Consider the following 12,920-nt stretch of genomic DNA (forward strand, 5'->3'; position numbering starts at 1 on the left):
GTATAGACATGAAGCCTGAGCTATTAGAAAGAATATGGATAACATCCAGTTAGGGGCCATTGCTTAGAGCAATGGTAAAAGGTTCAGGCTGTCAGGGAAAATGTCCGGGTTTGAGTCTTGAGGGTGGCTACTTTGCACAAAAATGCCAAAGGTTAAGATGGATTCCAAACTCAGCCCTCCCAAGGACACTGTATGGGCGGGACCAGCACTGGGCAATGGACCTTTATGAATAACATCCAGTTGGACGACAGGAATCCCAATATATAATCCACAAGGTAAAGAGTACTAAGACAATCAATTAGAGAAAAAGTGAGGAAAGTCAGTTCAGCCCATGGATATAGAACAATCCACGTAAAAAGTATAACAACCATAATATTCATAGTGGTATCATCTTTTTAAATGCAAATCCATGGTAGTTATGGTAACATGCATACCTTTGGCTGTCCAATAGTAATAGAAACATCCTCCCTATCTCTAGGACTGGAAGGTGCTGGAATTTGTTCTCCTGTCATGCTACAGCAATAGCATATCCAATCAAGTTAAAACAATCACTCTTCAAAATTTATACGACAAATCAATCTCTACAAACCTAGTTACAAAATATAAAATTAAGTAATTTTCTTGAACACACAAATGAGGAGGTCCTGAAGTATGACCAGGGAACGAGAGCAACATTTAGCGTCTCAAAAGAAGAATTTGGTTACCTTTTTAGACCAAGAATATTTACAAGAGAATCAAAACCAAACAATTCCAGTTTGGATTCCCTGCGGGCTTGAGAGGGAGATGATCCCTGTTTCGCATCAGGCCCCATGTTTGATTGCAAGCTTACTTTAACTTTCCTGCATCAGGAAAATTCGGGGTATTTTCTAAAACAGGCAACTGGAAGTAATTTCAATGGAAAGAGAAGAAAAATGTATAAGGACCGTATCACTTCAACCTTCATAACTCGATACAAGATACATCTACAAATGTAAATGCTTATGCTCATGCATATACATCATAGCATACTCATACATGTGAACAAACTCATGCAAATGCATGCATCCTGTTGAGCTTGCCAAGTATATTCATACAGCCCAACTGCAACACATCCACCGATGCTTAAATAGGCAAGCATATGCATAGAAACATCAACACATTTGCATATGTTTATTAGTTCAAAGACTGTTCTCTAATTTTAAGTACGCATTTACTTTATACATACTCAATCTCATACATATGTAGCCAAACTGCTACAGTAATGCAAACATATACTCTGCAACCGAAAAGAAGAGCTTTGTACTTGATTAATTGGCAATACAACCACAAATACCGAAAGCGAATTTAAACTTTAAAATTCATCGCAGAAGTAAGAAAGAACTCCATACCAAGCACAATAGTTAACAAACGAGGTAAAATAGAATACTCAACCAAATCATATATCATGAGCAAATTCAACACAACAGTTAACAAAGGACGAAATTTGATAAGGGAGCTTACTTCAAAGGACCATCAAGATTGGGCGACTGAGAAGAAGATTCAGGCTCCAATGAAGACATCTGAAGAACAGCTCGATCATGGGCGACGACTGGTCTGTACTTTCGTCCGCTTCGCGAGGGCATTTCCTCGTCTGCGCTCTCGATTTCGCCATTCTCCTCCATTGATACTTTTCTAGATCTACAATTAACAAAACGACAAGAGATTGAAAGAACTTTGGTGGAAAAGCACGAGGAAGAAGAGATTCAGATCTCTAAGAGAGATGGCGGATCCCTTGACCTCTAAGGATTCAAAATATTGAAAAGTGGACAAACGGATCCTTGTTTCAGCATATATACGGAGATGCGAGAGCGAAAATTTAGGGAAAACTAATGTGTACTGTGCTGTAATAGTTATTAGTAACTTGTACCGATCTTAAGTGCACGGCCTCTCAGAAGTTACATTGCCTGATATGCCATTTTTTTGTCCAAAAAAAAAATTATCCCTGATATTTTCTTCTTTGCTAACCAAGTGTTTTCCTTATAGTTTTTATTTGCATCATGAGAATTGCGGTGTCTTCATTGGTTTAATGTATAAGATGTGAATATTACTTCTTCTTAATCATTTTATATTTTTATAAAAAAATATTATATTAAAAAAAACATATTTAATATCATTAGAATTTTATTTTATTTTTATGTGTGTATCCTTTTATGTATAAACATTTTTACATCAATCGTAATTGTGTCGTTTTGTTTCTCAGTTCTACTAGCCATCTTCACCATCCATGAGCACTTGAAATAAAGTCTCTCCTTCTTAACGATAGTAATAGAATCCACGTTAACCATAATATTAGAAATATCATGTAAGGAAGATAATATATCCCAAGGCCATCCCACTCAGAACCCCTAAATAAGCCATGTCTCCAGTTGCAAACTATCAGTCCAAATTTTTAATCTCTCCCATTCATATCCCTTCGCACCTTGCACACCCAATAAAATTCTCCTAACCTCTGAGTTGTGAGCGCTTCCTAAAATGCCATAATTCATGCATGCAATAACAAATCGAAAGTTAAACAATATAACAAAGCCCACCCAATCTCTCCAAATATTGGGTCAAAGCTATTATCACATATTATAATGGGATAATCCATAGATGTCAACATTTGATAGCCTATTAAAGAATAACTTGATTGGTGGATGATTTAATTTTAGGAATTGCAAGCATTAGGAATTTAGACTCATAATTCTATTTTAAGATATTATGGATGATAATAAGAGGGTTAGGCACGGTATGATGGAAAATACATTGATTTCAACATATCTAGATGTAATATAAAGTATGGAAAGGGTTTCTTACTATGCCGCGATAAGAAGGAATATACGCACCATGACAATGAGGGTTTGGGAAATGGTATCATCCAAAAAGGGTCCACATGAAGCCCACATGGTCAGAATAGGAAGAAATATACGCGCCATGCCAATGAGGGCTTGGGGAATGGTATCATCCAAAAGGGGTCCACATGAAGCCCATATGATCAAAATAGGAGAGCGAATGTTAGATGTGGGCCCAACAATTCATTATGTGAGAGGGTGTATATTGGAATCTATACTTTGGTGATGAATGCTTCTTTTTCCCTATAAAGTAATAAACAAATAGATACTTTTTTTTTTTTTGCTAACAAGTCACATATATTAAAGGAGAAAATAAGAATGTACAAGCTGTAACAAAACCAGAAAACTCAGATCACATCCCAACTGGTAACAATCACCCACCTATGGCAAAATCATCCACGAGAGATCGACCAGAGGGCAAAAAAATTTACATAAAGACAAGGCTTAAAACAAACAAAATCTTTTTCTCCTCTGCGCATCAATCCTGAGATCATCTTTAACTGAAGTAGACTAAAAATCTAAAAGATAAGAAACTTCATACTTTGCCACCAATTTAGTAGGGAAGTCAACCTCCGATTATCTAAAAGGTAATATAATTTCTTCTAAAACTTAAACAAATAGGATTCAAATAGGAAGGATTCCAATAAATGACACATGGATGAGGAATGAAGGTTCTCAATGCATAATCCCAATGGCCATGTGGCCCAAACCTTCTTAGAAAAATCACAAGAATAGAATAGATGTCAAATGTCAATTTGTTTCCACTTCTATATGATAGAATATACACAATGTTGGATACTTTAACATTTGATATGAGTACATCAAACATTTAATTGGATTAAATTAATTAATCAATTTTTATTATGTGTTTGTTATAATTGTTATATTTTGTATAACTATCTATTGTGTACCATTATTTGTTCTCAATTATAGATTGTTAGATTAATCTTAGTTTTCTTTTTTCAATTTCGAAACCCAATTAGCACTTAGCATAATTTACATAACACGAAACGAATGAAAATTGAAAAATGAAAAAAGCTTTTTTCCTCTTCAAACAAAGGTTTCGGCAATTGGAGGTGGTGCACTCAACGGAGATCGTGATCTTGTGTTACATCCCTTTGGAAGAGCAGGTCACTTGTGTTCTAAGTAACCTACAAACCATATTCTTATCATTATCATATGTGTTCATTGAGATCTTTGCTACCTTAATTTTGTAATGGATATTGTATTGTTACACTTCCACTACCACTTTCCAGTAGCATCCAAATGTAAATGTTTAACTAATATCTCTTTAGTAGAAAGACCACCAATTAAAGTTTTTCAAAAAAAAACAACTTAAAATTTAGATGTATCTTAAGAGTTCAAATATTTATGTTAATTACCCTGTAGCTATCACAATTGAGAGTTAATCAAAAACTTAATTGTCACCCTAGTTGTAAGACGCTCAATTTTAGCTAAGGGACATATAAGAAAACTATGTCCAATTTTAGTTAGTGGACAGACCAAAAAATCATTGAATGACCTTCTATTAAAAGGTATATAAAGAATTGCATTAACTACCTTAGTAGCAAACATAGAATTAATAAGAGCATAATTAAATCACCATCAATAATTAACTCACAAACTTTGAAAAACAATATATTATTGGAACCTTGTAATGGAACATAAAAGTTATTTAAGGTAGGTATGTATGAAGCATTCTAAATAGATATATTTCTACCATTTCTCACTTTCCAACATACCATTTTCTTTAACAAAGACAAACATTTACTAATATTATTCCATATTAAGGAGTTTTTTTTAAGTACAATAGTAGAAAAGGTTTTAAGTCTCTTAACATATCCGTCGATACGTATCTTATTTTTAGAACACCGACACGATATGGTGCGATATGATACCTAAAAAAAGTATCAACTATATAGAGTCGATATGTGACCCAATATAGTTGATATTGATCGATACACTTGATATATCTCTTATAAACTATATTTTACATATTATTTATAATGTTTTATGCATCAAAATTATATTTTGCATGTATCCTAAACATTCCCATGTGTATCTTGCATCTCTTCGATACGATAAGATAAGTCTTTTAAAATCACTCTTCCGATACGATACCTGATACTAATACTTTAAACCTTAGTAGTATAATCAAATAAATTAAAGTTATGAAAATATCTATTAAAATTTTTACATTGAAAAAAGTTAGGTCCTAGTAATGTGTTACCTATGTTTGTGAACATTGACAGATTCACAAATTACCACTTGGCAATAGGCGGGGTCCATGTTATAAAGGCTCATCATCCAAATTTTAGTAGAAAAATCAGAATTATATGTAATATCACAATCCCAATTTGAACGAGGCTGCCACAGGGGATAGCATAAAATCATTCTCCTAAAGTCATTATTTATCATATCGGTCTGATGACAAGTTAGGTCATGGCTCAAAGGGTGAAATATAGGGATTTGCATCATAAAGTCGCATTATCACAATATTGATTCGTTTTTTTTTTTTCATATCATGGAGTTGACAGGAATGGAGTACGCAATGGAAAACGCAAGAGGCCATGTAGCTTACTTGTTTGTGGTGGGACCAATAGTGGGAATACCCTTAAGCCGCGGCACGTATAAGTTCTACTATTCAACAAATGAGTGCTCTTTCCACCTTCACAATCATGATCATATTACCCTAAATTACTATATTCTAATCCTAAAAGAATTAGATGAATATTATGTTCTCCAACCCATAGGAGTGTTTAGGTCTACCCTTGGAAAAAAGCGAAACATTATTGTTTATCCCTATTCATGTAACATAGTAGATTTCATCAAGGAAAATACTGCTAATTTTTTGGTTTCATCCCGAGGCTACTTTGCTACAGATCCCCTTGTCCCTGTTTACTGTACCAAAATTGTGCATTGCATGATTAAGAATATGATAAAGGGTTTGTCTGTCCACGACAAAAAGTATGGCATTGAAAGCATTGATAAGAACGTGGTTGTCCTGAATATAACCATTGGCACTAGATATCCATCTTTTAAGTTTGTCAACATTAGAAAGCTGGAGTCAGGTAAATTTTAATTTAATTTTAATATTTATAATTTTTTTTTACTACTTGACATACCATCATCTCCTATTTTTATATTATTTTTAATTTTTTTTATTATTTAAAATGAGTATAGAACCACTGATGCAGAGCGCCGAGAGTATGTCCACCACCATCTTATTCAGCTTTCTGAGTTAATCACGGGCTTGGCACAATGCCCATTGTTTGACCATTTTGAAAAAAATTGGTAAGTTTTTTACATTATTTATTTAATTTTATTTTAAAATTAATTAATAGTATTAGTAATTTATTGTTTTCTTTATAGGTTCAGCTCTACGATGGAGGAGCGTCACCAGCTTTAAGACAAGCATCCCATTGTCTGGGATTTTAAGATGCGATGTAACTTTTGGGAGAGAATTGTGCAAGCAATGGACAAGAGTGTTATTTTCACTTTTGCTGATCATTTTGGAAATTAGATTGATAAAGAAGATCGTACAAGAGAGGCTAAAATTATTAGATTCAGAATTGGTGTAGCTGTAGACAAAGCTATGGTATCATTCTCCTAAAGTCATTATTTATCGTATCGGTCTGGTGACAAGTCAAGTCATGGCTCGAAGGGTGAAATATAGGGATTTACATCCTAAAATCGCATTATCATAATATTGATACAATAGAAGTCTTCTTCTTTTTTAAAATGATTAATAACAATGAAAACCCAAAACCCAAAATCCATATATACATATCCATTTGGTAAGATTATAGTGGCATCGACACAAGTGCTAAAGACTGTTTGAGTCTGATATTCCTAATGTCTGGTAAAGAAATAATTACATCATTTACACAAAAGAACAAAATTATAAATCTTATACAGTCCACATGTTTAAAATAAATCATAAAAAATTTTCACACAATAATTTTTAAGTATATAGGTATGCTCGACCCCTATCACCAAACACGCATTCCGCACGACACCATACATGCACAGGATCTGAAGATGAAGAAATATAGTAGAGTGAGATAAAAGCCTAGTGAGATAGAACACATATAACTACAATACAGTTGAACAAAATATGCATGTTTTTCTATAGATAAATCAGTTTTACATTTTAGGTCTACTAAATCATTGGTATTTACAGATAAGCTATCAAAGTGCTAATGTAATAAGTAAGGCACGCCATAGATCCATCGATCACGGCTGAATCCCTGTTAAAGTTCATACGATACCACCTGTTAGAGTGGCACACGCCCATTCATGAAATACCACCGATTAAGGTGACATCCAATCCATTACATTCATGAGACACTATTGATTAGAGTAGCACCCAAAGACTATTGGTTATGGTGGCACCTAATCCTTTCATCGCACGTACACATGAGATATTCTGCTAGCTAGGCAAAGCATCTACCCGAAGTTAAAGAATCCATTCATCTCGTCAAAGTAATGCATTAGTCTGATCAAGCCAAAATCCTACTTTCGGAGTGAAGAATAATCATAAAGTACCTCATCCAACACCTAACCTCCTTTGAAAATGGTGTGTCTAATCATTCATTTATCATTCTCAATTCATTACAAGTCATTATCATTTACAGTCATTCAATCTGAACATTTCTTTTTACATTCTATTTCATTTCTAGTAATTTACATGTGCATTTATTTTAATCAAAACATTCATTTTTCATTTGCATTGCACATGACTCATTTAGTAAACATTATGGCATGCATAAAAAAATATGTAAATAAAATTAATACAGGTTTAGTAATTTTCATATCAATATAATTGCAAGCACGTCAAAATATTATAACACTTTAATCATTACATTCATTAATCATAACAAATGCTTATTGATTCATTATATCAATACTAATGAATGCATGTTATTGCATCAAAATACATCAATCACATCATTCATTCATCATTCCATCACAAATAAAAATAAAAATAGTAGATAATACGTGTTTATTGACTCATTATATCAATATTAAAGAATGCATGTTATTGCATCAAAATACATCAACCACGTCATTCATTCATCATTCCATCACACATAAAAATAAAAATGATAGATAACTGTTAGTTATGGAGTTTCACTCATGATACCAGTAGGTTTGTGTACTATTGTATACTCTTATATTAATAGTACATATTCCTAAGGGGTTAAGTTCATTTAATTTATTTATTAATCCATTTATATAATTTAATTATTTTTTAGTTCACTAACACATTTTAAGTTCAATTACATTGAAAGACTCAACATGACTTTAAGGCCCAACTAACCATAACCTATAAGAACTTTAATCATAAATAAGTACGTAGGCAACAATTGCTAAAATATGAAGTTTATTATCCATAAAGGTTGTCTATACCATTATATACGGTAGTACCTAACATAATTCGAATCATAATAAAAACATCTACTAGCACAATTAAACTCACTTATATACACTACAAACATGATTTTCATTGGTAAACACTTAAGCATTTAAATCAAATAAAAAATTGTGACTAATGCATTGTCATATGTTATGTTTTTGCATTTCACGCATCTTTAATAATATTTTCAGAGACCTTCTAGATCAAGACCAAAACACAAGAGTTTTAGTCCTTTAAATTATCTTTAAAAAAAAATTTTAATTGAATTAATTGAAATTTCAAAGAAAAAATTATATATCAAATAATCAAACTTGTTTGAACTTCTAGAATTTGAATATTACCTACCTCTTTGAGTTTGTTTCGTCTAATTTTTTTTAATCCTCTTCTTGTTCATCTTTAAACACTTAGATTAAAATGTGATGGTCATTGTAATAGAAACAAACATCACTTATTAAGATTATTAAACTAAAGTTAATCACTAATTACTCAAAAGAAAAAAAGAGAGATTTAATTACACTTATCTCAATAAGGGATTTTTGAGTTAATACCTTTTACAACCCTTCTTCTTTCTTCTAATTTCCTTTTTGTTCTATGTTCTTCTTAAGTACCCTTAAAATAACCCCTTAATATAAACCAAAATAATAGCTAAAGTTACCAACAATCCCATTAAGAAACTAGAAATTTAATTATGTAGGTAAAAATGAGAATCTAAGGATTTGATCAACCTATTGCGGAACCCTTGACTCTTCCATACTTACAACTTATTCTTCATCTAGTAGACAACAAAATCTATAGCATATTCCACTAACTATTCTCAAACTATGAGGTCCCATTTGTTTGAAGATGACTTAAGTAGGGTGAGAAAGTGGTAATGTGGCACTTTAAAATTGCACCCGCAACCTTATTTGCTTAACCTGGAGTGGGAGACTTACAAAAGCTCAAGGAATAACTTAAATGCTTTGTCTACTGACATTGCACTTGAAAAGCTCACCCGTATGTTATCCAAAGTCCAAAAAACATAAAATACTTTAGTTATTGTTTATGAAAAATAAAAATCTAACCCCTGTTTTCACCCACTACACTATGGAACCCAATCCCACAATATTTCCACATCATTCTTCCCGTAAAAAAAATGGGACCTGAAGAAAATGAAGGGAAAAACCCTTCTTGTACCATCTATTAGACCATGAAATTCTTTTTAGTATCTACTAACCTCATTCATTTCTGACTAAGCTAATTATAAAAAAAAAAAAAAGTGTGACATACAAGAAATATACATGATTTACTATATATTGCATGCATTCTAGTTTAAAAAAAAACACATACAACCAATCCTAGTTCAACACTTAGTTTAGGATTTTAACACCGCAATCAATTCCAATCCAACACATAGTTTAGGATCTTGACAGCTCAAATCTAACATACATTAATCCATGAACTAATAATATTTTATTTGCTTTAACGTATCTCTATAAACTCCACTAACTACTAATTTCACTCTTAATAGCTACTTCATCATTCCCACTAGCTCCATAGTCAAATCGAATATCTCCACCTAGATATCTAGTGTTTCACATCAATATTCCATTAGCTAGAGTATGTCATACTTATTTGACAATTTTTCACCATGCTATCACCTACTCTACTAACTAGTTTAGTGTTTCAACTCAAAATTCCATTAACTCAATATACAATTAGATGATCTCAATATTACACCTCATCAATTCTACTATCTCTTTATCCGTAAAAGCTATCTCATCAATTTTAGTATCTCTTTTCCCTTAGTAGGCAGCTTATCAATTTTATTTAATTATGTAGCCTATCAAGTAATTCAACACATATTAATATAAAATGGTATCTAAATATATATATATATATTTTTTAGAGTTTTCACCTTGTGGATTCGAGATTTTATTTGTGCTAGAAGTCTAGAACGATATCTAACACCTCGTATTTTTACTGCGTTAAGTAGTACCAGAGATTTTCAGTGATCTGGTATGTCTATTATTGTTGAAAGTAGTCAAAGAGACACAAGTCAAGATCGAAGCCTATAGATTGCAAGGAGGAGCTATTACCTGGTGGGATCAACTACAAATCTCTTGCCAAAGGTAGGGAAGGGGTCATATCCAAACTTGAGGTCAAATGAAGCCGTTTATATAAGGCAATTTTTTTTCTACAGCCTTTCAACAAATCCTATTCCAGCAGTATCAAAATTGTCTTCAAGGTGTTCGATCTGTGACTACTTACACAGAAGAGTTTCTCTGATTGACCTTTCATTGTGGTCTATCGGAGATAGAAGAGCAGCAGACAACAAGATACATTAATGGGTTGAAATATTTAATTCAGGATAGCATAGGATTGCAAGAGATGTTACTAGTGAGTGAGGCTCACAACATGGCTCTGAATGCATAGTGATTATCAACAATGAAGTTCAAACGCCGATTTGCTATTGAGTCCTCATGACCCCCACCCAACGCTGAGAAATAACCACATTTTATTCTTGCAAGACCTTTTACTCCTAATCGTAATCGAAGCTTTATCATTGATGATTTTAATGATGTTCAAACAATTGAAACAAACACTAGAGGAAGAGGAGCTTCTGATAAGTGTTACCGGTGCGGTGAATCAACATATATATCCAACACGTGTCCCAACCAGAAGCCATTAGTCATAGCTGAGTACGAAGGGGCTATAGAAGAGGGGGATCACGATGAAAATGAGTGTTTTCACAATAAACAAATAGCTTAGTCCCTTGTACTTCTATTGCATTAGACGCCCTTTATTTAATAGAGTTAAAGAATTTATCGTGAATAATGAATGGAATGTTCCTCTGTTAAGTAATTTATTGTCTTCATCCTTGATATTTTCAGTTAATTAATATTTTGTGCTCTGATTAATGGTTTTATATGGCTTCTAAGATGGATAATCTTTTTACTAAGTTAGTGATATCATTCATTAAGAAGAACTCATGTATGTTTCTGATGAATAGAGATAATTGTTGTAACTATTAGATAGTGAAAGCTTATGTAGAAATTAAAATTATATTATGTATTTAAATTTTGTATGTGGATGGTGTAGTTGGATGGTTTGCCTTGTAAATCGAAATTAAACGAAGAAATAAAGAGGGAGAAGATATATTTTTTATAACCAAAATAGAGAAACACGTTGGTATTATTTTTTTTTCTTGTGATTTTTTCAAACGGCTTTGGACTGTAGGGGTTCTTGGTCTAAGGACTGAGTACCTAGTTGGTGATTCCATCTTAAGGATTGTTTGTCAATTCTCACTAGTAGTGGTCTTTCATTTCAAGCTTCAATGATTTTTTGGTATGATGGTTAATACTACCTATTTTATCTGAATTCATCGGAACAACGAACCAAATGATGTTTTAAAGTATTAAACTCAATTCCAATTTATAATGCACAATGTTTCTTATTGGAATAATGAACTTTGATTATCCCTTATTTTGCAATCCCCCTTTGATTTGTGTTCCTATTCCTCTTATTTCTTTTAATATATTTGGTTTCTCTGACTTTCAAACTTCAAATTCTCTAGTAATTAGCTTTACTGGTAGTTTTGACTCCTCAACTAATGGGGCTGGTTGGACATTATTATAATGAATCGAAACAAGTTAATTTTTGTGGGATTTGATTATAATATAACAGGATATGAGGTCGAGGCTAAAACTATAGGTCTTTAATTGGACGAAACAAGTGAAAGATGGGGCACCAATCACTAGAGGTGTGGGCGGATTTTGAAAAAACTGAGTTTGATGATTCCCAAAGATAGGGGTGTAATGTGGCTTTGAGAGTACTTTAATATTCAGCTTTGAAAGTATTATATTTACTAACTTTTCTCTCAATTACTTAAACAATTTAGTGATAGTGTTTATTCATTATGAGTTTAGAAAGCGAGGATAAATAGGTGGAGGTTTAAGGTTTGCATGGATGTTGATAACATTGTAGTCTCTATTATTAATTAGTTTTATTAGATTTTCTTAAATAAAAGGAAGACAACAAAAACTATTTTTTCTTGTCAAAACCGTTTTATTGAAATCTTGGTATATCGAAAGAAAGAATAATCTATTAAATACCATTGCAGCAGATCTATCTATCTCATGCACAAGGGCTACAATATTGCTTATAGATGGGGTCGCAATCCATTGTCCAACCCACTTACTCTAACCAAATTCATTTAAACCTATTTCAGCTATAGTTAGTAAAATCGCGTTTAATACGAGAATTATATTAAACGCAAGTTATACGTGTCACCGAAATGTTAGATAAAAAAATATATTTATCTGTATATATATATATATTTGGTTGAAATCTGTATATTTTTAAATACTATAAAAAAAGGATATATTTAATACTATCTCCTATTAAATGCGCAATACACATGTTTTTTACCTTTTAAAACATAAGAAACTAGGATTTGTATGGCGACCATTTTGTTTTAAAAAATTGGATTTGATTCAGAATCAATTTTTTGTGTTTCTGGATTTTTGAAGTAATTCTGTACTAACAAATGTTGTATGGCAAACCTGGTAAAAAATTATTTCTACTATTACAAAGAAACAGAAACAGTTTTGTCTTCTAATTCTATCAAATTACATAAAAATCTCATTATTTGGCATAATTTTTATAACAAAAAT

At 32.2% G+C, this 12,920-nt stretch overlaps 1 protein-coding gene across 2 annotated transcripts in view; it reads right to left on the reverse strand.

Moving 5' to 3' along the window:
* Nucleotides 1-1,867, reverse strand: part of LOC122640444 (cation-chloride cotransporter 1-like) — a 72,066-nt gene extending 70,199 nt beyond the window's left edge. Inside the window, exons 1-4 of one of the 2 annotated variants that reach the window (XM_043833645.1) lie at nucleotides 1,756-1,867; nucleotides 1,480-1,656; nucleotides 705-839; nucleotides 435-513 (exon numbers count right to left, since the gene is read on the reverse strand). In XM_043833645.1, coding sequence (XP_043689580.1) covers nucleotides 435-513; nucleotides 705-839; nucleotides 1,480-1,640 — 375 coding nt within the window. In that variant the 5' untranslated portion in view covers nucleotides 1,641-1,656; nucleotides 1,756-1,867. Of the gene's footprint in view, nucleotides 1-434; nucleotides 514-704; nucleotides 840-1,479 lie in introns of both variants that reach the window. The other variant, XM_043833644.1, reaches the window with a different exon arrangement.
* Between the last annotated feature and the right edge of the window lie 11,053 nt (nucleotides 1,868-12,920).

The sequence above is a fragment of the Telopea speciosissima genome, chromosome 9, assembly GCF_018873765.1.
Source record: "Telopea speciosissima isolate NSW1024214 ecotype Mountain lineage chromosome 9, Tspe_v1, whole genome shotgun sequence".
Lineage (NCBI taxonomy): Eukaryota > Viridiplantae > Streptophyta > Magnoliopsida > Proteales > Proteaceae > Telopea > Telopea speciosissima.